Source organism: Benincasa hispida, chromosome 12 (assembly GCF_009727055.1).
Source record: "Benincasa hispida cultivar B227 chromosome 12, ASM972705v1, whole genome shotgun sequence".
Classification (NCBI taxonomy): Eukaryota; Viridiplantae; Streptophyta; class Magnoliopsida; order Cucurbitales; family Cucurbitaceae; genus Benincasa; species Benincasa hispida.
In genome coordinates, this window is record NC_052360.1 from 61,302,284 (window position 1) to 61,325,964 (window position 23,681).

The window sequence follows — 23,681 nt, forward strand, 5'->3', positions numbered from 1 at the left end:
ACAAATAGAACGGGATCGCAATATATAAAGCGAGACAAGTTCCACAATAATTCTCACAAAGAACTGGTATTGATTATGAAGAGACACATTATCCTATGGTAGATACGATACCATGAGATATTTAATTTATCTAATTGTGCATGAAAAGCTTAACATGCATCTTATGGATGTAGTTATTCTACATTTATATGAATCTCTTAATAATATATCCCTGAGTGATTAAACGTATCAAAATTATACAAATATTATAGAATGATATATATGTATATATATATACACACACACATATATACGTGCGTGCGTGTGTGTATTTAGTTAGGGATAGTAATAGCAGCAGTTATTCTATATATTTGGACATTGGAACTTTAGCTTTAGCTGATCGTGACCAAGAAACCACTGGTTTCGCATCCCCCTCTTTGCAGTTAAGGTAATGAATCCAGGGGATCGTTTTGGCGGCATGGCCGAGCGGTAAGGCGGCATACATGGGCTTGTCCGTTACGAAATGAGCCACTTTGAATAGGTTCATTGCTCCAGCCCAAAATCCAGCTGTAGTATTCATATTTGATTGAAGGGAGAATAAAAGACGTGTTTTTTTTTCATGTTGTCAAAGAGTTGAACAATGATTTTTTCATGTTTTCGAACTTTGTTTGTAACTCACTATAGGCTTGAGAAACAAAGAGAAGATGTGTACGAACGAGATATACAGCAACACCAGTCATTGCTTTTCTTTCTGTTACTTTGAAAGTAGCTACTTCAGCGATATCTTTGTTCACAATAGAAAAACTTTCTTATGATGAATTCGATAATCCTTGGAATTATTTTGATGAATATATATATATATATATATATAGAGAGAGAGAGAGAGAGAGAGAGAGAGAGATTTATAAAACATTCCGGATGAATGTAAAGTAATCAGCTTAGATGATATGAGGGTATAAAATTAACCTTATTTGTCCAAATGATTTTATAAAGAAATCACAACATGAGATTTATATATATATATATATATATATATATATATGTATATATACATATAGATGATTTGAGTAGAAACTCCTGAAGAGATTTTAAAGGCAATAAAGTTTCTTTAAGAAAGAAATTGGGATGGTAAGTATTGCTTTAGCTTGCAAATAAAGCATAAAGCAAATGAAATTACATCAATTTATACATAAAAAATCTTAGATGAACCAGCTACATTACCATAGTAGTTGATTCACTTAGTGTGAAAAAAAGTTATATCATCTGATATCGGAAAGATAATGAAAAACTTTAGGTCTTGAAGAACCATAATTTTGAGAAAAACTTTAGGTCTTGAAGAACCATAATTTTGAGAAATAAGTGCACTTATATCTTTACTAGTTTATACTCTACCTATCATAGCATAAATATAATATTCCTCCAAAGAAAGATACTGGAGTAGAGTTAAACATATGTTATGTTTTTATTTGAGAATTAGTTTATATAGATTTATTTTATTCTTATAAATCTAATCGTAATGGAATTGATTGTGAAGATGCAAGTTACGTATCCAATCCATTAGAACTAGATCTTAAACAGGTTACTTAGTACATAGAGAAGATTTTTTATATCATAGTAGCTTATGAAGCAGATCATAACAACTACTTTAAATCATGTTAAAATCTTGATGATTTACGAGGCTAGCCAATAGTGTTCATTTATGAAGATGATAAAGCATAAAGTATCGATATCACTATTCAGTAAATTTCTTCAAAAGACGACTTGGGAGATTTATTCTTCAAAAGATGACTTGGGAGACTTATTCTTCCAAAGACGAATTGGGAGACTTATTCTTCCAAAGACGAATTGGGAGACTTATTGACGAAGGTCTTACCTGCAACAACATTTAAGAAGTTAACACGCAACATTTGTATGTAACAACTAAGAGTATCAAGTGATGTTTTCATGAGGGATAGTAGATGTGTTGCACTCCTTTTCCCTTGACTATGGTTTTGTCCCATTGAGTTTTTCTAGCAAAAGTTTTTAATGTAGTTATTAAAGTATATGAATGATGTATTCTTTTTTCTTTACTAGGTTTTTATCCCATTGGGTTTTTCCTAGTAAGATTTTAACGTGACATTTATTTTACATACTATAGATATCTAAGGGAGAGTATTATAAATGTAATATTATAGATATTCATAACTTATGTTACAACAAATCCATTACCTTCATAGGTTACCCAATCCCATAACTTCTCCCATTAACTTTACCTTATTACATAAAGTCCACCATACTCTATAAATAGGGTTGTAAGATGCCTTTGTAGAGGACACCATAATTGAGTTCAATATTAGCTCTCTACTTCTTTTCCTACTTTTCTTTCTTGTCTTGCTTTCATGGTTATTTTGTTCATTTGTTCTTATTTCATCACAAATTTGAAATTTTACTAATCAACTTAATTGTTAGAGTGATTTTGTTTAAATTAATAGACCATCAATTTTACCAAAAAAGAAAAACATTAAAATTTTCCCACAATCACTATTAACACCTGTAAGTGTAAACATAAAAAAGGATTTTACACGGAATTTTTTTTTTGTAAAATCCTTTTTTATACACCATATATTTTGGAATGTCTCGTATTTTAAATTACTCTGTTAAAAGCTTTTAGTTTTAATTTTGGACTAATTTACATATTCACCATTATTTAATAATTTTTGAAATGTTTAATTCTTTCTTTATTAGCCACAGTTATTAAGTTTCACTTTGTTTGTTATTCATTAATTTTGATTGATATTCATTTAGTACATAATATTTTAAATTAATTTTCTTCATTTTCTTCATTTTATTTCATATTCATAATTGAAAATTGATCACCTCTTCAAAGAAATCTCAAATATATGTCGGATATTCTGATAATATATTGAAAAATGTAAAAGTGCCTTGTAAAAACCATGATTTAATTTTTTTTTTTTTGATATTTTTAAATGTATAATGGAAAATATAAATATACATCATATATATCAAATATGGTTCGATATATAAGACGATATACTATATAAATTGTCCATGCACTTATCAAACATACTTTGATTTTATTTTTAAAAAAAATTCAAATGTATATTAAATATGTGATGTTGTAGATATCAAATATATCTTATTTTCTTCTCTAAAGCTTCTTGTCGATACTTATTTTCATTTATGAAAATAGTTTTGAATTTTCAAAGAATCTTTGTTGTGTAGGTTTTAAAAAGATCATTTTAGAAAATTCGAGAAACTTCTCTTACCTGAGTCTTTTGCTATTAATGTTATTATATATTTTTTTAAAAATTGGAATGGTAAGAAGGTTGAAAAAGTAAATTTGATCAGGTTTTTTGTGCAAACTAATAACTCATTAAACTAATCAGGTAAAAAATATGAAAGTTTAGAGAATTATTTAATCGGACTTATTTATTTAGAAGCTCTAATTGGAAGAGTTTTTGGCGTTGGCCAAATACTTCCCACTTTCAATCATTTAGAAGCGACATAAAAGTGCTCTTAGAAAGTAAAAAAAATCAAAATGCACTTTAAAACGCTTGTTAGCAAGCATTTGAATAGTGCATTTGTCTCATGTGCTCAATTAAGAAGCACTTTCAAAACTACATATTCAAACATCAGAAATCATAGGGTTGTTATGGTTATAATGAAAAAAAGAAATTACTAAAACACAAAAAGAAAAACAGGAAAATTCTAAAGTACCTCCAAGAACACCTTCTAGGTGAATAATACATCTTCTATTGCAAATCCAATTGCCCTTCAATCAGCTCTCTTACTTCCATCATCAATGGTAGAGTTGTCTTTAGCCGCAGTGTTCTGCTCGGACAGCATCTTCAGAACATTGACCAATGCTCTTAATCGATCCCATATGTTCAGGCCGTAGGTTGCTTCCACGAGTGACATCTGAAACTCAAAGGCGTTGTCTGCAACAGGATACTAATCGAAAAAGAATACGAACCGTTTCAATATATACGTACAAAATAAAAGCAAAAATAAGTACTTGTCAAAGTTTTTCTAATGTCTCACCGTAAGAGGCTTAGGATGCTTAGTCTGAATGAATGGCCACCATCTATCCTCAACTACTGCTTTAACGAGACAACAAGCTCGTAATCCTTCAACGCCCGCAAATCGACCAAATCCACTCTCTTTTACACCACCAAATGGCAAGGACTGAAAATCAAAGAGACCTTAGTATAAATGTGGCACAAACCATAAATAGTAAAGATATTGAGGTGATAAGCTATTGATGAGTTTAGGGCAAATTGCAAAAACTACCCCTAAAATATGGTGGTTATTGCAATTACATACCCAACTTTGAATTGTAAAAATTGGACCCTCAAACTTCTACAAGTATAAAAATTGGACCCTTAGACTTACATAATTGTAAAATTTATAATAGTTGTATAAATTTGAAGGTTCAATTTTTATCATTTATGAGACTCCAATTTCTACAACTATTGTAAGTTTTAAGGTTCAAATTTATTGCATATAGAAGTTTGAGGGCTTAAGTTTTACAATTGAAAGTTGAAGGTTGTGTAATTGCAACTACTATCATACTTTAGGGTAGGAGTGAGTATGCTAGTCCGAGAAAGTGAGCCGACGGTTCGGTCGGAGAATGAGGAGTCGGTCAGCGGCGTTTTGGAAAAATTCCAAATCGAAAAATTTCAAAAAATAAATAAATAAAAAATAAAACCGACCGACTTTTACTCATCGCCGGTTGAGGTTGGTTTGAAAATTTAGTAAACTAACCATAGTCGGTTCGGTGGCAGTTTGGTCAGAAAACCGATTCCGACCACTCGCCCCTACTTCAGAGGTAATTTTTGCAATTTATCCAAAAATAAAAAATGCAACGAAGGTTGAATATTCAAACATTGAGATAAGACTAACTTGAATCAGCTTTTCAGTTTTTCTAGCCAAGGATGCACTATACAATTCAATACGTGTAACTGCCCTATAACACTAACAAATTCTTCCTGATACATGGGTAACTAGACTATAAAGACAATACCTCAAAAAATGTGTCCCTTAAATGTTATGTAGCACACACCTGAAATGATTTCTTTCTATAACAATTAGTGATGCAACAGGTGAAAGCATTAGGTCAAATCAGGAAAATTCATCCCTAAGTTAGAACTTTCTCTAAGAATAATGTTCTATATTTAAAATGATATTCCAAAAAGTAAAAGCTTCCTATTACCATCTAACGTGATTATTTATAGCCTTACAAAGAAATGAGACAATAAACTAAATGATTCTAAAATACTAACTAAACAGTAATTAATCTAAATGAACAACTGAACTAAATAATAACTAAAATATACTAATGATCTATAATTCACGTAGGTAAAACCAACAAATGCACAATGAATGTCTAACAAGTGACCCTGAGTCAGTATCAACCGTGCAAACAGGAACTAGTAAACATAACTAAATCATCGCAATGCTTCAGAATGAATACTACCTGACACAAATAATTTGTGGCAAAGTCATTAATTGCAACACTTCCAGAATGTATCTGCGAAGCAATATTCTTGGCACGCCGCTGACTGCCAGAAAAAACAGCACAGCCAAGCCCAAATCTTGAATCATTTGCAAGCTTCACGGCCTCATCATCTGTGCTGAATTTCATTATAGGCAAGATTGGTCCAAATGCCTGTATGCCATCACTAAGTTAGCACATTTGCTTAACTTTGAAAGTTAAGCAATGAGTTTTAGGTCAATTGGGAGCCAGAAGATATTTTCCTAGGGATCAATTGCGCTGCAAATTTAATATAAAAGATAAGATGGCCACTCCAGTTATACACATTTTTCTAGAGACCAATTTCATAAAATTTAAATTTAATTGTCTAGGGAAAAAAAATTTAGACCCTATTTAATAACAACTTTATTTGTCTCTTGTTTTCTAAAATTCCGATGGTTTTCATCTTTCTTAGAGAAAGATTTAAATTTTTAGTCAAATAAGAGGAAGTAATGTTTATAAGCTTTATAAGCTTGATTCGAAAAAATTAAAAACCAAAAACCAAATTATTATCAAAAGGGGTCTTAGTTGTTCTATATATATGTTTATAATAGCTGTTCTTTGTTTTTAATTCTAAAGACTCAATAGTCATTTACAAACAGCACCATCACGTTGTCAGAGTGAGTATTAAGTAGGGTTTCAAGAGCTATTTGGAGAATTATTCCAACAAAATATAATATAGGCCGACTAAAAGGGATAGGAACTACCAAAAATTCTATTGCACAAAAAGAGCATGTCAAGTATTGGTACCTCCTCTTGCATTAACGTCATTGTATGGTTGACATCAACAATAACAGTAGGTGGGAAATATTGATCAACGGCACCTTCAGGTAAATGTCCGAAAGTTCCACGAGCAACAATTTTTGCCCCTCTGTCTAAGGCATCATTTACAAGGCTTTGAAGTTTTTCAGACTGCTCTTGCGTACAGATGGCACCCATATCATATTTCCCAGCTAACGGTGGACCCTGAAATACATTTTTGAGAAGAAAGTCTCATCTTTCAGTTACAAAATAAGATTCAAACTTTGATCGAGATTGTTTGTTCCACAGGCAATCAAGACTTAGTCGAAACCTCCTCACTTGGAATAGATACAATATGGATATGGCAAGTTGGCAACAACAATGGCATACAACCAAAATAGATGATGCATGATTATTCAACCACAAATATATTTTGCTGAAAGACTAGAAGTGTAAACAACAAACTTACTGGCAGAGTCAAAGGAGCCAAATTTTAACCAATTTATGAGAATTACGTGCCCATGTTGCATTTAAAAATTATTAACGTCAAAGTAAAGGGCTCATGGAAATTCTGCTGTTGAGATTTTCCAGTGATTTTTCTTTTTCAGCTTCTGCTAGAAGTGAATAGGTTCTTTCTAAAATTGGTTGAGACTCTTAAGTTAATGACCTCCCATTTTTGTCCTAGGAAATCTATCCCTCAAGGTTTTAATTCCTACATTCCTTGTGTAAAATTCATATGGAAAGATGGTTCCAAAACCCAATTCCAGAAGCCATTTGGCTTAGTTTCTAAAAACCAATATACTTTAATTCTCATCTCAATATGAATGATCTTCGAGCTCATTGGGCCTTCATCTCAAACTGCTCTTATTCAAGACTTAAACCCATCTCTAATTGTTGATAGAAGAATATGGTACAACAATTCTAGCAGATCCCTTGTAAATCTTCTTACTGGCTTCAAAGAGTAATCTTTCACGTAAACCTTCTTTTTTTTAATTACAGTTTTTATTATTTACATGAGTAGTGAAATCCTATTTTTCTATGGATGTTTTCTTAACATTGAATTGAGAACTTTCCACTGAATATATCAGAGAGTGGTGAGAACAAAAAACGCTTCCCACACCCTATGAAGCAAAAAGAACTACTAAGAACCTTGAAAATTTTTATCCCTGTGGAAACCTTACATTATAAATTCAGTTTCAGCTGCCACTCCTAATTTACATTTTGCAAAACACCACATACCTTCCAAATGACCCGTATGTGCAGAATGTAAAGTAGAAATTTGAAACTGAAAAACCACATAAACCCTATACCCCAGCAGAAGGATGGACAGAATTTTGATACATATATATATATAATACTAATTCATACTTACAACTGTAATAGCCTTTACACGTTCTGATATTCTATCCACAAACGAAGAATAAATGTTCTTGTGGACATAAAATCTCTCAGCTCCGGTACAATTATGTCCACTTGATGTAATGGAAGCCCTGAGAGCAACGTTTACAACCTATATTAAGTAAAGAAACTCCCATCAGTTCTCTATGACATGAAAGCATATTAAACTAGTAGAGCTACTTGTATGTAGTAAAATTGTAGAGTATTCATACATGATCCAGATCTACATCCTCACAAACGATAAATGCATCCTTTCCACCCAACTCAAGAGTAACTGGAATAAGTGTCTCAGCAGCAGTTTTCATTATCTGCAAAGAGTCATGCCAAATCTGTAACACAGCCCAGAGGTGGGTGCTAGAAACAAAGTCACTTTTTCCATCTCTTTTATTGTAAAAAGAATATAAATAAAAGCCCCGGCTGTAATAACTAGCATTCAAGGGGAAACAAAAAATGAACTTCCAAGCAGAATGAGTATTACTTTATTTGCTAGAAATAAAGCAAATTAATCAGTCTACAATACTCATACAGAATGGACGTCATTTCCTACTAACCTTCTTTCCATTGTTTATAAAATAGAAATAGAATGGAGAAAGAATCCCTACAGAACCCCCACACATTCTTCGGTGGAACATGTATAATGAGTTCCAGCATTTCCTTGTTTCTTCTCTCTTTATTTATTCAAACAAATTCAGATATAATTCTCATTCTTTGTGAACAATATCGGCAATCTTCTTCATTTTGAGCCTGATTGCAAAATAAATGTAACAACACAATAATAGAAAATTTAGCTCTCATCCCCACAACTTTTAATCCAATGGATATTTTTTCTGCCTAACCTCCAAATTCATTCCCTATTATGTATGGCACACGGCTTCAGAGCATGGATGGGTGCTATAATTATAAATTTGGAAGACAAAACAGCAGCATCAATAAATGATAAGAACAAAAAATATAGGAGTAGAAAATTAAAATATTCCAGACCAGACATAGTTCATACCATCCTACCCACACCAGTAGATCCAACGAATATCATTTTGTCTACTGAAGATACTAGCGCTTCCCCTGTTTCAGCAAACCTGATAAAGGATCATATTAAAGTGGACAAATGAACAGCCTAGTGAAGATAGTTCAAATGAAAAGTTAAAATGTCTACCCTGTTATCACATCAACCAAACTCTCAGGAGCTCCAACAGCAGCAAGTGCAGCTTGGATAATCCTGACATAAAAGCATCCTGACCAACTTGCATGTTCTGAAACCTACAATTTCAATCAATTGCATGATATTAAAACAAAACCAGTATAAAACAAATTTGTTTCATAAAAGAACAGGATCATGATACTGAACCTTCGCAAAGTCCTTAGTTGAAGCTATTAGTTATTTGTTTTTTTTCCCCCAAAGAAAAACAAGAAACAAAGGTTTCACTGATAGATAAAGAGGAAGAAAGATGTTCAAGGATACAATTCCCAAAGGGAGAGTATACAAAGCAAAACACCCCAAAGAAACAAGCACACACCAAAAGTACAGGAGCCTTAAAAAACAACTGAAAAGAGGACCAAAAACACCAAAACAAACTACAAACAAAAGCTATTTGAAGATTGTTTTTCCATAAAGAAACCTCTAATTTTATATTTTAATTGATTAATTAATTAATTAATTTTTTAACAGAGGTTCCAATAAGAAATATGAAGAACATTTTTCTACAATATTGAAATTCCTTAAGGATATGCATCCATGCATCCATGTACTCTAGTGATGCATGCCATCTTAAGAACAGGCTAGGGCACATGCAATGATTGGTCGGGATGGTAGGACATGCAATTTGTTGCAGTAAGTAGTTTCTGACAGAGCATGGCATAAAAAAAATATTATATCTCAAAAGTATTAAAAGAAACCTTTCAACTTTAATACCTTAACTACAATGCCGTTTCCTGCAAAAACTGCTGCAAGCACTGGATTGAAAATGTTATGGAATGGATAGTTCCATGGGACTATCGCCCCAATAACTCCAAGGGGATGAAATTCTACTCGGGCTTTCTTGTGAAGTGTTGCCCTTCCACATGATCTGCAAATTGAAAAAAGTTAAGAGAACGAATGCATGACGAATTCAATCGTCCAGAATTTTAAGTGCTCTCTTTCAGTCTTTCTTAATCAAAATATAATCCACATCCAACATAACTAGGGACATGGGGACAATATCATTTTCACAGTGACAAGTTGCAGTCCAGCCGGAATGCCTCGAAGATGCTCGGTTACTAGTAAATAAGAGCAACAGAGAATTGTATGGCAGCTTCTGAAATCCACTTTCATCTTTTTTTTTTTGGTGCCCTCTCTCAAGGTTTTGTAGGTCCTCTTTCTTCTCTATCTTTAATATGAGCTTCGTTTTCAACTTTCTAGCAATGATGTTTACTCAAATGTTTAGCAACTTCTCTATCAAGGCCAAATTAATATGGATTAATGCTTTAAAAGCCATTCTTTCGATTTGGATAAAAAGAAATCAGAGTTTTTTAAGATAATTTTTCCTCTTGGTAGGATTGCTTCAAGAACATCAAGATTAAGCCTTCTCTTTGATGTTCCTTATCGAAGTCTTTTCTAAGGTTAAAAAAAAGAAAAATGCATAGCAATGACTGGATGAGCCACTATGCTGGTCACAGGAAAGAGAACTAATTAACTGCTGAAGGAAACATATAGAAATTGTAATTCACCCTGTCTTCAACAAGAGTAAGGGATGTTATTGGCTGCAACAACATATTTTCAAGAGGGGAAAAGAGGAGAAAAGAGAGATACCGGCTCTCAGGCTTCAGCCATTTCTCACCCTCTGAAAGAAGCCAAGTAATCTTTTCACATGTCGCCATTACTTCTCCCATATTAGCATCCACTATTGTTTTTCCAGTTTCACGGGAGGAGATCCTGTCCCCACATGATAAATAATTAGAATGACAGAAAATATCCATATGGCTGCTTTTGTCTCCTTTTTTTTTTTTTTTTTTTTACTTTTGGAGAATATAGAAATAACAAAAGTCTATAGTATATTAAAATAATTGGATCTTACTCGCAAATGAGTTCTTGATGTTCAATAATATACTTCAAAAGTATCCGTAAAAGCAAACGCCTTTGCTTGAAGCTACTTTTGGCCCATTCTTTCTGCGCTTTCCTGGCTGAAGCGACACGCTCCTTGACCTGAGCATAGAATTTAACATAATATGCTTAATCAACAACTTCAGTTTCTTTCTCTCTCCCTCTCATTTAGCAATACTAATAACTAATGCCATCAATATGAGAAATATTATGTAGAGATGACAACTGGATGAATGAAAGAGGGAAACTTAAAGTAGTGTTCTTTTGAAGTAGAGAATTGTGAGTCCTTTCCCTTCCATCAAATATCAAAAGATTGAGAGAAAAATTGTAAACCCTTGAACTTGTTTTACTAGTTAATCATGTTTAAGATCTCTTAATGATGAGTTAGGATGTGAATTAATATTAATGAAATAAGTAAGTTAAGTATTGTGAATTGCGCGTCTGAAATGCAAGAGAAGGAAAATTTTCTAAGTGTTATGACTATATGTGTTCAGGTTGTAACCTGGTCGATGCGTAGAGGGTGGAGAATAACAACGGTAAGCCGAAAAAGGGCAAGAAAATATGTTAAGTATGGAGCATTGGGTTCTCAGGTGAAGTATGAACAAGTTAACACCTAGAGAGAGGAGAGGGTTCCATGCGTTGGAACTAGTAGGTGCCATGCGACCAGCTTGGTTGAATGATGCGACCAGAGGATCAAGGAGGAGGCATTGTGGCTAAGTACAACAAGTGGTATGACGGATTTATGCGACCAACTTTGTATACTATTGATGACGGTTAAGCTGGCAAGTGATGCGGTAGAAAGTTATGCGTTGTAGGGAGAAGGCTTGAGTGGCCGCAAGGCCATGCGATGGAGTTTAAGATGAGAAATTCAGCTTAATTAACGAGTGAGTAAACCAAGTGGCAGTCTTGTTAACGTCCATGAAGGGATAAGTAAGCCAGGTGGCAATTAATTAAGTAAACTCCTCATGCAAGCCCGAGTATAAATAGGCTTAATCAAGAAGGAGATTGTTTTACCAAAATTTTTCTAACGCCTAAGTGAAGGAGTGTTGTTGCCATTTGAAGACTTTGAAAGTTCAAGAACTCTCGCCCAACTAAAGGAGAATTTGAGAGATTTCTGATCGATTCTGGAGGAAATGATGCTCAAATGCTAAGGTAAGCAAAAGTTAAGATGTTTATGAGCCTTCAAAAGGAGTTTAGTTAAACGAATGTTGGAATTAAAGTTAGAAATCTGGAAGTTTAAATTTGGAATGATGTTGTGGATGAATAAGCAAGCAGCTGTATATGAAGAACAAACAAACAGCTGACTCAGTGATGTTATGCGTTAACGCATACAACATAGCCAAACCACAACGAAGGCAATTTGAGTACATCGTATAGTGGACGTACGTCGCATGGACTGAAAAGTGTTTCAACGCTTACCAAGCACCTTGAGAAAGGATTCCCAATTATCAGCCAAGTTATAAGGTAAGATGGCTAAGGATAGTCGATGCGTTAAGGATGGTTTTGATGTGTCGAACTTAACTATAATGCGATAGCTACTAGTATATGATGAAGTTAAGCTATGCGTTAAGCTCAAAAGGGAGCTAAGAATATGACCAAAGGACATTTCCTTTTCAGGGCAAATGCAAATAGGAGAGACGTACAATCCCTTGGATAAGTAGCCTAAGACAGTGAGTAACAAGTTTTAATAAATGTTTTCTAACACAAGTTTTATGAATGATTCCCAACGCATAGACATTTCATATGAAGTTATTATATCATAATTTTCTCCAAGAATGCCTTGAAATGAATGTTAATCACATGATCCATGTTTTTAAATGATGAAGTTATTTAAGAGCTTAGCATGTGTTTTCCATTAAGCCTATGCCATGTTTTATTACATGATGGAATTAATCAAGTATTCCATGTTTTACAAGGCACTATGCCTTGATATGAAACCATGAGGTATTATTTCAAATATGCATATTTTGTATATATTCTTAAATGTTTAAATGTCTATGCCTCATACAAACCCTACTTCAATGTTGGTACCGAAGGTATGGTAAGGTACCCAGATTACAATGATGTTATGGATCCTTGACACCGAAGGTATGGTAAGGTGGTCAGGATCCAACCCAGCTCTACATGCACGTATGACTATGTTATCAATGTTGATGAGATCGAGTAAAAGGGCTCTCTCTCGATTAAGGTTAATAGGGATTGAGCAAAATGGCTCTCCTACATGTTTAGGCAGTGAAGTAGTGGAGTTTTAGAAATATGCTAATAAATTATCTCAGGGTTTTGACATGATGTACCCTTATGATTTCAGTTCCATTTTAAAACCCCTTATTATGATTTAATAAATATTTCTTTGATAAGCATGCTTATGTTAACTATGATTTAAAGTATGTTTTACTTAAGATAGTCAATCACTGGGATTTCCAACTTACACTTTAAAGATGTTTTCCTCCCCAGGTAATAGTCGACGTGCCGAAACTTGGCAGTTCAGTTCTACCAGGCAGTCACTTCTCAAACCCGTAGGAAGATTGCAGTTTAGGTGGCTCATAATGTTCTGTTATTGGTTGTATGTCCATGTCAAGGGGAAAACAGAGTAGAGTTTGTGTTGTATATAAGTGTGGTTTCTGAATCTGTTATGTATATTGATGTTGATATTACCGGTTAATGGTAAATTATATGTTTTAAGTTGTTATTGAGACCATATGGTAAGTCCTAGAGAAGTATAAACTACTAATCAGGCTTAGCAGGTGCTAAGGATACAGATTTTCATGAGTATATTAGACAGTAATTGTCATAAGAGGGTTGGCAATTGCTGCCTTCCCATCTCTTCTCGGATTAAGAGGATAATCTGGGACATAGTGTGAAAAATCATAGGGGAGGATTGACATGAAAGATACGACACTACAGCATGGAATGAGATGAAAAATCTCCCCTCCATCCAAATTTAACAGAAACAATAACAAGAATGATAATTTTAACTAGTTCACCAATTAGCTATTGCCCAGCCAGCAATGAGTACTAACCTCGTCTCGCGACAATGCAGGAAAATAGCCCAGATATTTCATAGTTGCAGGCTCGTAACACTGGACTTTCTTGTCTTGCTGTTGTGTCTTTACCCTAGGTGGAATCTGTTCAGTAATCACCAACCAAAATTATGAAATTAAATAGTTTTGCCCAAGACAATTTGAAACAAAAGTCTTTGCCTTCTGCAAGCTTTGATATGGGAGAACGAATGGTTTGTATTAGCCAATAAATGTGTTAGCCTGAGTCACTAAAATTTTCAGAATAGAACTTAAGAGGATCTCTAATTTACGTATTAGTAAGTAGTAATTTTCTTTAACCAGGTCCAAGAACATCCTCTCAAAGGGCATAGTTCCATAATAGAATCAAAGCCTGAGATAGTTCCCGAATGGAAATTTCAATAGTTTACTCATCCTCATATCATTACTAAACAGTGTATAGATTATATCAAAGTAAGAGAGTGTCAACTTAATACAAAAAACTTAATGCTAGAAATGAAGCAATGTATTATCAAAACTATTATAGCTAAATCAATCATGGAATCTGTTTAGTTCGGTACCAAACGTAATTCAAATCAAATACAAACTAAACAGTTCAGTCTAAAGAATCAAAGCATGAGACGGTGGTTCCAGGACAGAGATTTCAAGAACGTACACAAATTCATATAGCTCGGTACTAAACAGTGCAATTTAACTCAAATTAAGAGAATTCAGCTTAGTACAAAAACAAACAACAGTTTAAATAAACAAATGATAGTTCCGGAATAGAAATTTCAAGAACTTGCTCCTATTTTTACTTAACAGTGCAGTTTAAATCGAAGTAAGAAAATGCCGTCGGTGTAGTTTAAGAATCAAACCCTGAGATAGTAATCCTGAATACGAGTTTCAAGAAATTACTCGTGTTCGCATATCACGGTACCAGATAATGCAGTTTACATCAAAGTGTGAGAATGCCGACTAATTCCAAAAATTAACGCAGGAAATGAAGCAATAATGTATCATAAAACTAAGTATGGCTAAAATCAATTGTAGAATCTCCGGAATTACTTACGTAGATGTAGCTATTCTCCTGCGTCTGATTTCCGTCGTCCATAACTGGAAGAATATTAGTCGGAATAAATGATTGAACACAAAATTAAACGGAGGCAGAAAGCACACTAGTGTGCGAGTGTATTCAAAAGTGTTCGAATGCACAGATAGAACGAGAGGGGAATGAATTTGTCACCGTCAGATGCGTCAACATCGATTGAAGGCACATTCGGAGGGATGAGCATCAAGAGTAACCTACAGATCGCGTAAGCAATTCCAAGAACAAGCAGAGTCCACCAAAATGCCATGGCGCGTCCGCCGACGGAGATGAAGAACAAATTCTCCGATGACCACGAGGTTCTTCAAAGAGACGAAGTCGATCAAATTTATTGGAGCAAGTAGTAAAATGAGAGTAGAGATCGCGGGAAAACCTGATGCAGACGTAGAATTGGGCTTAACAGTTTACTCCTCGCGTAGCTTTTATGCCTCGTGATTTTCTTTTTTTCTTTTTTTTTTTCCTCCTCCTCTCCTGTCCAAATTTTTGGTATGCAAATTTATTCTAGGCTAAAAAATTCTATTTTAAAAATTTTAAAAATCCGTCTAAATATAATATTAGGATCTGTTGGCCGTTTGGATAATCAGTATTTGAATATACATGATAATTAATATTAGTTAAATATATGTATTTAATTTATCAATTTTATATATAAAAATCAAAACTAAATAACATTTAATTAAATGTAAGATAACATTTAATGTAATAATAAATTGAATTTATTATTATTTAATATATTATTATATTAATTAATAAAATATCAATAAATATTTTATTCCAAAGAATTGAATTAATATAGATTAATTAGAATATTAATAATAAAATTGTATATTGAACCGTTAAGACTCCGTTTGGTAATATTTTATTTTTTTGTTTTCCTTTAAATTGAGCTATAAATACTACTTCTACTTCTAAATTTCTTTATTTATTGTCTAACTTTTACCAATGGTATAAAAAAAAGCTAAATTTTGAGAAGTAAGAAAATAGCTTTTAGAAAAATATTTTTGTTTTTTGAATTTGGCTAAGAATTTAATCATTCTACTTAATATACAAATTGTAAGAAATGTTGATAAAATATGCCTAAATTTAAAAAACAAAAAAAAAAAACCAAATGATTACCAATTAGGATATAAGATAACATAAAATATCAATGGCAAATATATTAGTTAAAATTTATTAAATGGAAATTTCCACAAATAGAAATTGTCAAACTATTTATAGAAATATATATATATATATAAAAAAACATTGATATATACTTATAGACCTTCGTCGGTCTCTATCAAAGAATATTAAAATCTTGTAATTTGTGTAAATAATTTTCCTTATTTTTCTATTCTTTTAAAACTCCATTTATTACATCTAAGTAATATATATAATAATTTTAAAACAAACCATAATGAATAATTGATATCTTATTAATTAATCATTCCATATACTTGTTTCAAAAAGAGAAAATCAATCTATATTTTGATTGATCTCCCACCTATAAAAGTCTTACTTATATGGAAGGTATTAGAAAACTTATATGAAATAGGTTTTAAAGTTATATAGATAATAATATATTGAATTTTAAAAAGTAACATTTTTTTAAAAACAAGAATATTAAATATATATATATAAAATGTCATGACAATCTATAAATCAAATGGGCTCTTAAGGAAATTGTTGAGATTTTTTATTTTATCGAAATGTAGATAGAAATGTTAATGTAAATGAAAATTTTTGAAATAATAAAAATGGATGAAAATCATTGGAATTAGTAAATAGGACTTTAATAATCTTTAAAAAAAAAAAAAAAAAAAGGTAAATAGGACTTTAATATTGGCTTTAATAACTTCTATTAATAGTTATATCATCTAAAATCTATGACATAACTATTAATAACTATTAACTGCTATTAATAGTTCTCTTATTTAATAACGGTATATGAATTAGAATATTAATAATAAATTATAAAATTGTATATTGAATAGTTAAAGACCTATTTGGTAATCATATTATTATTTGTTTTTGTTTTTGAAAATTAAACCAATAGATACTATTTCTCCTTTGAAATTTCTTTATTTGTTGTTATTTTTACCAATGGTTTAAAAAACAAATCAATTTTTTAGAAGGAAAAAGTAGCTTTCAAAAACTTATTTTTGTTTTTGGAATTTGGCTAAGAATTCAACCATTGTACTTAAGAAATATGCAAATCATTATCAGAAATGTTGATGAAATAGACTTAAATTTAAAAATAAATAAATAAATAAATAAAACTAAATGGTTACCAAATGGATCATAAGATAATATAAAATATCAATGGTAAATGTATTGGTTGAAATTTATTAAAGGAAATTTTTCACAGATAAAAAAATTTCAAACTATTTACAGAAATACAATAAAAAAAATCGATAAACATTGATAGACTTCTATCAACCTCTATTAAATAAGATTAAAATTTTGCTATTTGTGTAAATAGTCTATCTTATTTTTCTATTTCGTGAAAACTCCCTTTATTATATCTAAATCATATATTTAATAATTTTAAAACTAATTATCATGAATAGTTGATATTTTATTAATTAACCATTCTATGTATTTGTTTAAAACAAAATAATCAGCCTATATTTTTACTGTTCATCTTCAATAAAATTTTATTTATTTGAAAGGTATTAGAAAACTCATATAAGATGAGTTTTAACGTTACCTAAATAATAATATATTGAACTTTAAAAAGTGAAAATTTGTGAAAAACAAGAATATTAAATATATATCCAAAATATCATGACAAAATCTATAAAATAAATGGGCTCTAAAAGAAATTGTTGAAACGTAGATAGAAATATTAATGTAAATGAGAGTTTTGAAATAATGAAAATAGATGAAAATCATTTGAATTGGTAAATAGGACTTTAAAAGTGTCTTTAATATCTGCTATTAATAGTTATCTTATCTAAAATCTATGAGATAACTATAATAACTATTAACTGCCATTAATAGTTGTCTTGCTTAATAACTGGTATTAATAGTTATCTAAGTATAATTTACATACGACGAAAAAAAAAGGGAAGAAAATCATATGATGTAAATGATTTTGGATGAATAATCTTTTAGGATCAAACTTTTTATGTCTTTGTGTTAATTACGATTGAACTAAACTCACTTCAATATTTAAAATTTAAATTGATAAATTAAACTTAATTATAATTGAATCATGGTACGATTAGATTGTTTGACTAATCGTATTCATAAATCTAAGTAACAATCGAATGACTATGCTATAATAGTTTAACTACTTGTACATGCACTCTTTCTTGAAATCAGAGATTCGAGCATGTCACAAATTTTTTTATACCATTCTTAGGACTGTGATACTAATAAATAATTAATAATTAACTTACTGCATAATTGGAAGAGACATTAAATCTTGATAATCCAAAATTTTTAGAAAAGAATCTTTTTTTTGTCACTTTACCAATATATAGAATGAGATAATTTGAACGAGTAATACTTGAGTGTAACCCAAAATCTCCATGCATCCCGTGACGAAAAATATTAAAAAAGAAAAATATTTGAGTTTTCAACGACATCTATCTTATTGTTTTTTTTTAAAAAAAATCTGTCACATAGTTAGATACTCGTAGACAACACAAAAATAGGTAGAATCAGAGTTACACTAGTATTTTTTTTCCCTTTATTTTAACCTTTAACTTTTTCATGGAGGATAACTACCATATTGATTTCATAATGTTAAAATTGGATATAAATATCACAAACTAAATTTAATATCTCTTTGTTCGTCAAATCGTCATCCGTACCCAAAAATTAACCAAAAAAAAAAAAAGAAATCCCATTTATTTCTCTTGCGGCATTCTTCTTTCTTCAACGGAAGAAAAGCAAAAATCAAAATGGCTTTGAGCTTGTCCTGCCATGCCACTCTTCATCTTCAACATCAAGGTCCTACTTCCAGCTCTTTAAGCATCTATAAATTTCCCGTTTCTTTTCTTTTTCACATAATCTAATTTTCTCTTTTCTTTTTCTCTTCCCCCCTTATTCTCAGTGGCTTCCAGAAACAACAGCAACAAGAACCTCAACAATGTAAGAAGCCTCGTAGATCGAATTGGAATTGCTTCTGTTCAATCTTCTCCTCTTCAATCTCTTCGAAATGGCCACTGGGTTAAGCTTATCTGCGGTGCTAGTTTCGAGGTTTAGAAAACTCTTCAATTTCGCATTCCCCCAAAAAAGAAAAGCTTCTTCATATTAAAGTAAATGTTTGTTTTCTGTGTAGGATGTGGTTGATATCAGGAATCTCTCTCTTGTTTACACTCTTGCTGGGGGTAAGAATCACCCAATTTATATCTCAATGGAATGTGCTCTGTTTATTATTGGTCCATATACATTCAAGATGTTTGGTTCTCATGCTTTCGATTTTTGTTTATTTTAGTCGATGCACTTTCAAAACGTCTATTGGCATGTTTGAGAGTGATTCTAAAATTGTTAAACTCACTTTTGTCATTTTTAAAATCACTCGAAAAATGCTTTTAATCATTCAAAATTCACTTTAATAGTTTGAAATTTGTGTTTAAGAACTTAAAACTAAGTATTAAATTGATTTGAGTGATTCAAGATGTGTTTCAGAGTGATTTTAAATACGACAGAAGTGACTTTAACCATTTCGAAATCAATGCCAAACACGCTATATTAGTCTATTACTTTAGGAGGGTGACCAATTTTTTTTACTATTTGTAAAATTTTATCACAACATTCATACACAGTGAAAACCTTTTACTATAAAGTTTATGGTTACATTTTGAGAAACTTAGTGAATGACGTATGATGCTAAAATTAAGATTGAAATAAATGAGATGAAAATGAAAATAAATGGACCAATATGGTACCTTTTTAAAGTAGAAGGATCAAAACTAACGTTGCAAAGATTCAATATTTTTTGTTCATTTTAGTTATGTACTTTCAGAACGTTTATATTAGTCTCTTACTTTTGGAAGGTGACCATTTATATTCCTGTTTACAAGATTTTAACACAACATTCGTACACAATGAAAACATTTTAATATAAGTTTATGGCTACAATTTAAGAAACTTAGTGAATGACGTATCATGTTAAATTTTGATAGAAATAAATGAGATGAAAATGAAAATGAAAGGATCAACATGGTTACTTTTTGAAAGTAGAGGAATCAAAATGGATGTTTTGAAAGTATAGTGACCAAAACGGACAAAAACCAAAAGTGTAAGGCCAAAGTAACATTTAAGCCTTGTTTTGTTGATTTTACTGAGGACTTGCAGTTGATTGTATTGATTGTGCTGCTGATGCATCGGTTGTTAGTGCTGTGAATGAGGGAATTCAAGCAGCAAGAGGCATTGTTGGCGTTCGAAGGCCTTGGGTGATGATTAGTGTCAATGATGACCAAGATCTTCACTTCCGCAAAGCTGGTAATTTCTTCTAGCTTATTGCAAAAGGTTTCAAAATGGATTTGTTTTTAAAGTGATGAATTAATTGTTTTATTGACAGAGTTTGATCCTGAGAATTGTCCAATTGACTGTTCAAGACCTTGTGAAATTGTTTGCCCTGCTAATGCAATCTCACTACAGGAAGAAACAATGAAAGAACCTTCACAAGTGGCTAGTGTATCTGGAGTATTGAAGGTTGCCTTTCTTGTCCCGTCTCTTTAGTTTTTCCAAAGTGGTTTATTAGGCCCTGTTTGATAACTATTTGAATTTTGGTTTTTTGTTTTGTTATCTATTCTTTACAAATATTTTCAAAATCTAAGCAAAAATTTGAAAACTAAAAAAACTAGTATGTATATAGTTGCTTTTCTCGTCCCCTTTCTCTTTAGTTTTTTCCAAACCAATTTATTATGTCTCATTTGATAACTATTTAGTTTTTGGTTCATCTTTTTTGAAAATTAAACTTATTAACACTACTTTTACCAATAGATTTCTTCATTTTGTTATCTATTATTTACCAATGTTTTCAAAATTTAAACAAAGTTTTGAAAACTAAGAAAAGATAACTATTTAGCTTTTTAAAATTGTGCTTTGTTTTCTCTCAATTTCTTTATAACGTTCTTCAATTTTTTTGAGGTAACATTTGAATTCTTAGCCAAATTAAAAAAATTAAAAAAAAAACTTTAAGAACTTACTTCTTCTTCTTTTTTTTTTTTTTTTTTTTTTTTTTTTTTTGTTTTCAAAACTTGGCATGGTTTAGCAAATTTTGTTAAAAGTAGAAAACTATACAATGAAATTTATAGGTGGAAGTAGTGTTTACAAGCTAATTTTCGAAAACTAAAAATCAAATGATTATCAAACGAGATAATAGTAGCTTTTAAAAACTTATTTTTATTTTTGGAACTTGGCTAAATTCAAATATTTCAAAGATAAAAACCATTCTAAAGAAATGGTAAGAAAACAAGCACAATGTTCATAAACAAAAAACCAAATATTTATCAACAGGGGGCCTCTCACTACCCCAATTCCAAGCAACATTCAATTAGGTACTTAAGTACCTTGGAGAACCACACCCCAAAAGCCAACTATTCAATTAAGAGAGCCAAACCACTTAAGTACCACAATGGTCATCCCATTCTAACCAATGTGGGACAAAGGTAGCCCATACTACCTTGGTTTCTAACATATTCAATGGTAGACTCTGGAGCTGGCTTCAATACTTCTATTGAGATTTGTAGGTAGGAGTGGAATACTAGTATATGTGTAAGGAGTGGTGCCCCGGATACTCATTTATCTTAAAAAATGGGTAGAACCCGAGTATATTGAACTATAAAAGATGACAGAAATACAAGATAAATCAAGTATTAGAGGTACTTGGACCCTTTCAGTCTCGAGAATACTCTCAAGCCCTAATTCATTTCACCAAATATTACCTACCTCCCTCCTTCCCTACCCACTCTATTTATAACCAACAAGCCTAACAAACTCTCTAACTAATTACTGATATATCCTTATAAAATCCCAATTAACATACTTATCAAAAACCTTATCGGCCTTGTGAATATCTGCTCCCCTTTTTGCAGGGCGGAGTAATGACAGAGCGCTGTTATGGTTGTGGCCGTTGCTCTCCAGTCTGCCCATATGATAAAATAAGTATGACTTGTCACAGATTTAGTTGTTGATTTGGTGGGAAGAATGTAGCCTTTATTTTGAATTGGTGCTGCTCTGCTGCTGATTTTGTTTGCTTGTTTGAATTGGTGCAGATCTAGTCACATATGTAAGGGATGCAGCTACTACTGCAAAGCTTATTAAACGGGGTGACGTCGATGCTTTGGAGATTCACACCAATGGAAGGTATATATAAACTCAGAATTTGATCTTTGATATCTAGAGCCTGTTTGGATTGACTTTTCGTTCAAAAACACTTTTTTTCTACTTAGAAACACTTGCTTCAGCACTTAGAAAGTGAATCCAAACAGGCCTAAATGTGACAATTTGGAGAACTACAAACTGACGTCTTTCTTCTAGACAAACCACTCCTTTTCAAGAACTTTGGGATAAATTAGGGGACTCATCCAAATATCTAAGACTAGTTGCAGTAAGTGTGTTGATTCTGAGCCTTCTCTCTCTTTTAGAATTTGAACATTTTAGCCACCTTCCACTTGCTTAATGTTGGTAACTTATACTTGATGCAGGTAAGCCTACCTAATATTGGGGATTTAACAGTATCTACAATGAAAACAATGTTCTCGATCATGGAATCGCAGCTTCATTGTTTGAACTTATGGCAGGTCTGCCTCAAACTTCATGAAGCCAAATGAATTACTTCCATTTCTGTTACACTCTCTAAGTTCCAAAACCTATACTTGTTTACACAATCATCATTTCGTTTAAACATTAAATGAAGTTGGATGGACGACCGATGAGTGGAGATATTGGACGAGGCACCACAAGGGAAACAATTGCTTTTGCTGCCCAGTTAGCTCTTTCCAATGACTGCCCTCCTGGTTTGTGTACAAATCCGGTCTCACGAAGCTTAGATTCATGTCACTTCACTGACAAGCTTCTTGTTTCCTTTGCAGGCTTCCTTCAACTGGCTGGTGGCACAAACTTTCACACTGTTGATGGCTTGAAGAAAGAGAGACTTTTTCAATCCACATCAACTTTAAGTAAGTTTGACCTTTCACCATGTTTCACTCACATCAATATACAGTCTACCAACGGCCGGTTTCCAATCTAGAATCAAATGTTTCTCTTACTACATTTAGAGAATTCGATGAATGAAGAGTTATCAAGTTCATTGCACGCGTTGATTGGTGGTATTGCTTACGGGGGATATGCTCGGAAAGTAAGTTCATTAACATTTGCATAAAGTTTAGATTTTCGAGTTCAAAACCCATCTCTATAATCTATGTTAAATATGTTGTTTAGATAGTTGGAAGGGTCTTGAGTTCAATGAAAACACAAAATGGAGATGCCAATATTGAAGATTATCCAGACTATCTCCTGGCTGCACTTGTGGAAGCATCGACTTTGGTAGGAACTGTCAAATGCTATGATCCTTCTCTGATCAGCTCAGCAAAAGTTAACTGAACCTTAAGTTTATGTAGTTCATTTCAAACCACATTTTCGATATTCTTGTTATCGTAGTTGATGCTTTTATGTCGACTACTTTGGCAAACAAGTTTGAGAGATCCTAAGGGAGGAATTCAAGAGATCATTAGAGTCAAAGCCTCGCTCTGATAATACATTGCTGAAAACTTTGTTCCATGTTCAAGAGATTATCTTGAAGAATACAGAATTTTAAATGTAGCTCGATTAAATTATTACAAATTATCATCAGTCCAAAATCATGATCCAATATCCAGTGACTCCAACATTCAATCTATAATTACCGAA

At 32.1% G+C, this 23,681-nt stretch overlaps 2 protein-coding genes across 3 annotated transcripts; one reads left to right on the plus strand and one right to left on the minus strand.

Moving 5' to 3' along the window:
* Positions 1-1,510: 1,510 nt before the first annotated feature.
* On the minus strand, positions 1,511-15,337 carry LOC120068213 (aldehyde dehydrogenase 22A1). Of its 2 annotated transcripts, none has more exons than XR_005479127.1 (15): positions 14,970-15,229; positions 14,796-14,839; positions 13,748-13,852; positions 10,702-10,829; positions 10,437-10,559; positions 9,561-9,714; positions 8,805-8,908; positions 8,649-8,727; positions 7,864-7,959; positions 7,626-7,763; positions 6,263-6,478; positions 5,456-5,647; positions 4,021-4,164; positions 3,697-3,930; positions 1,511-1,852 (listed from the first exon to the last, which is right to left on the minus strand). XR_005479127.1 is itself a non-coding variant. In XM_039019919.1 (15 exons), the coding sequence occupies exons 2-15, from the start codon at positions 15,079-15,081 to the stop codon at positions 3,754-3,756; spliced, it is 1,812 nt and encodes a 603-aa protein (XP_038875847.1). In that variant the 5' UTR covers positions 15,082-15,133; positions 15,205-15,337; the 3' UTR covers positions 3,408-3,753. The 2 variants fall into 2 exon arrangements, 1 of the variants encoding a protein (XP_038875847.1); XM_039019919.1 differs by lacking the exon at positions 1,511-1,852 and having other exon boundaries at positions 3,408-3,930; positions 14,970-15,133; positions 15,205-15,337.
* A 3,285-nt stretch (positions 15,338-18,622) lies between these two features.
* LOC120092590 lies at positions 18,623-23,618 on the plus strand. The gene is made up of 13 exons (XM_039050723.1): positions 18,623-18,770; positions 18,874-19,019; positions 19,102-19,150; positions 20,121-20,267; positions 20,347-20,480; positions 21,866-21,935; positions 22,046-22,136; positions 22,311-22,380; positions 22,478-22,573; positions 22,690-22,789; positions 22,865-22,951; positions 23,051-23,130; positions 23,214-23,618. Exons 1-13 carry the CDS (start codon positions 18,722-18,724, stop codon positions 23,373-23,375), a joined length of 1,281 nt encoding a protein of 426 aa, XP_038906651.1. The 5' UTR covers positions 18,623-18,721; the 3' UTR covers positions 23,376-23,618.
* Positions 23,619-23,681: the final 63 nt, after the last annotated feature.

Excerpts from the sequence above, each read along its gene's own strand:
- LOC120068213 (XM_039019919.1), bottom strand. The coding sequence starts at position 15,081 with ATGGCATTTTGGTGGACTCTGCTTGTTCTTGGAATTGCTTACGCGATC. Across the intron at positions 6,479-7,625 it reads GTGTAAAGGCTATTACAGTT|GGTCCACCGTTAGCTGGGAA; the intron begins GTAAGTATGAAT and ends AATGTATTTCAG. Across the intron at positions 3,931-4,020 it reads AGCATCCTAAGCCTCTTACG|TATCCTGTTGCAGACAACGC; the intron begins GTGAGACATTAG and ends TTTTTCGATTAG.
- LOC120092590 (XM_039050723.1), top strand. The coding sequence starts at position 18,722 with ATGGCTTTGAGCTTGTCCTGCCATGCCACTCTTCATCTTCAACATCAA. Across the intron at positions 20,481-21,865 it reads GTGTATCTGGAGTATTGAAG|GGCGGAGTAATGACAGAGCG; the intron begins GTTGCCTTTCTT and ends CCCTTTTTGCAG. Across the intron at positions 23,131-23,213 it reads ACGGGGGATATGCTCGGAAA|ATAGTTGGAAGGGTCTTGAG; the intron begins GTAAGTTCATTA and ends TATGTTGTTTAG.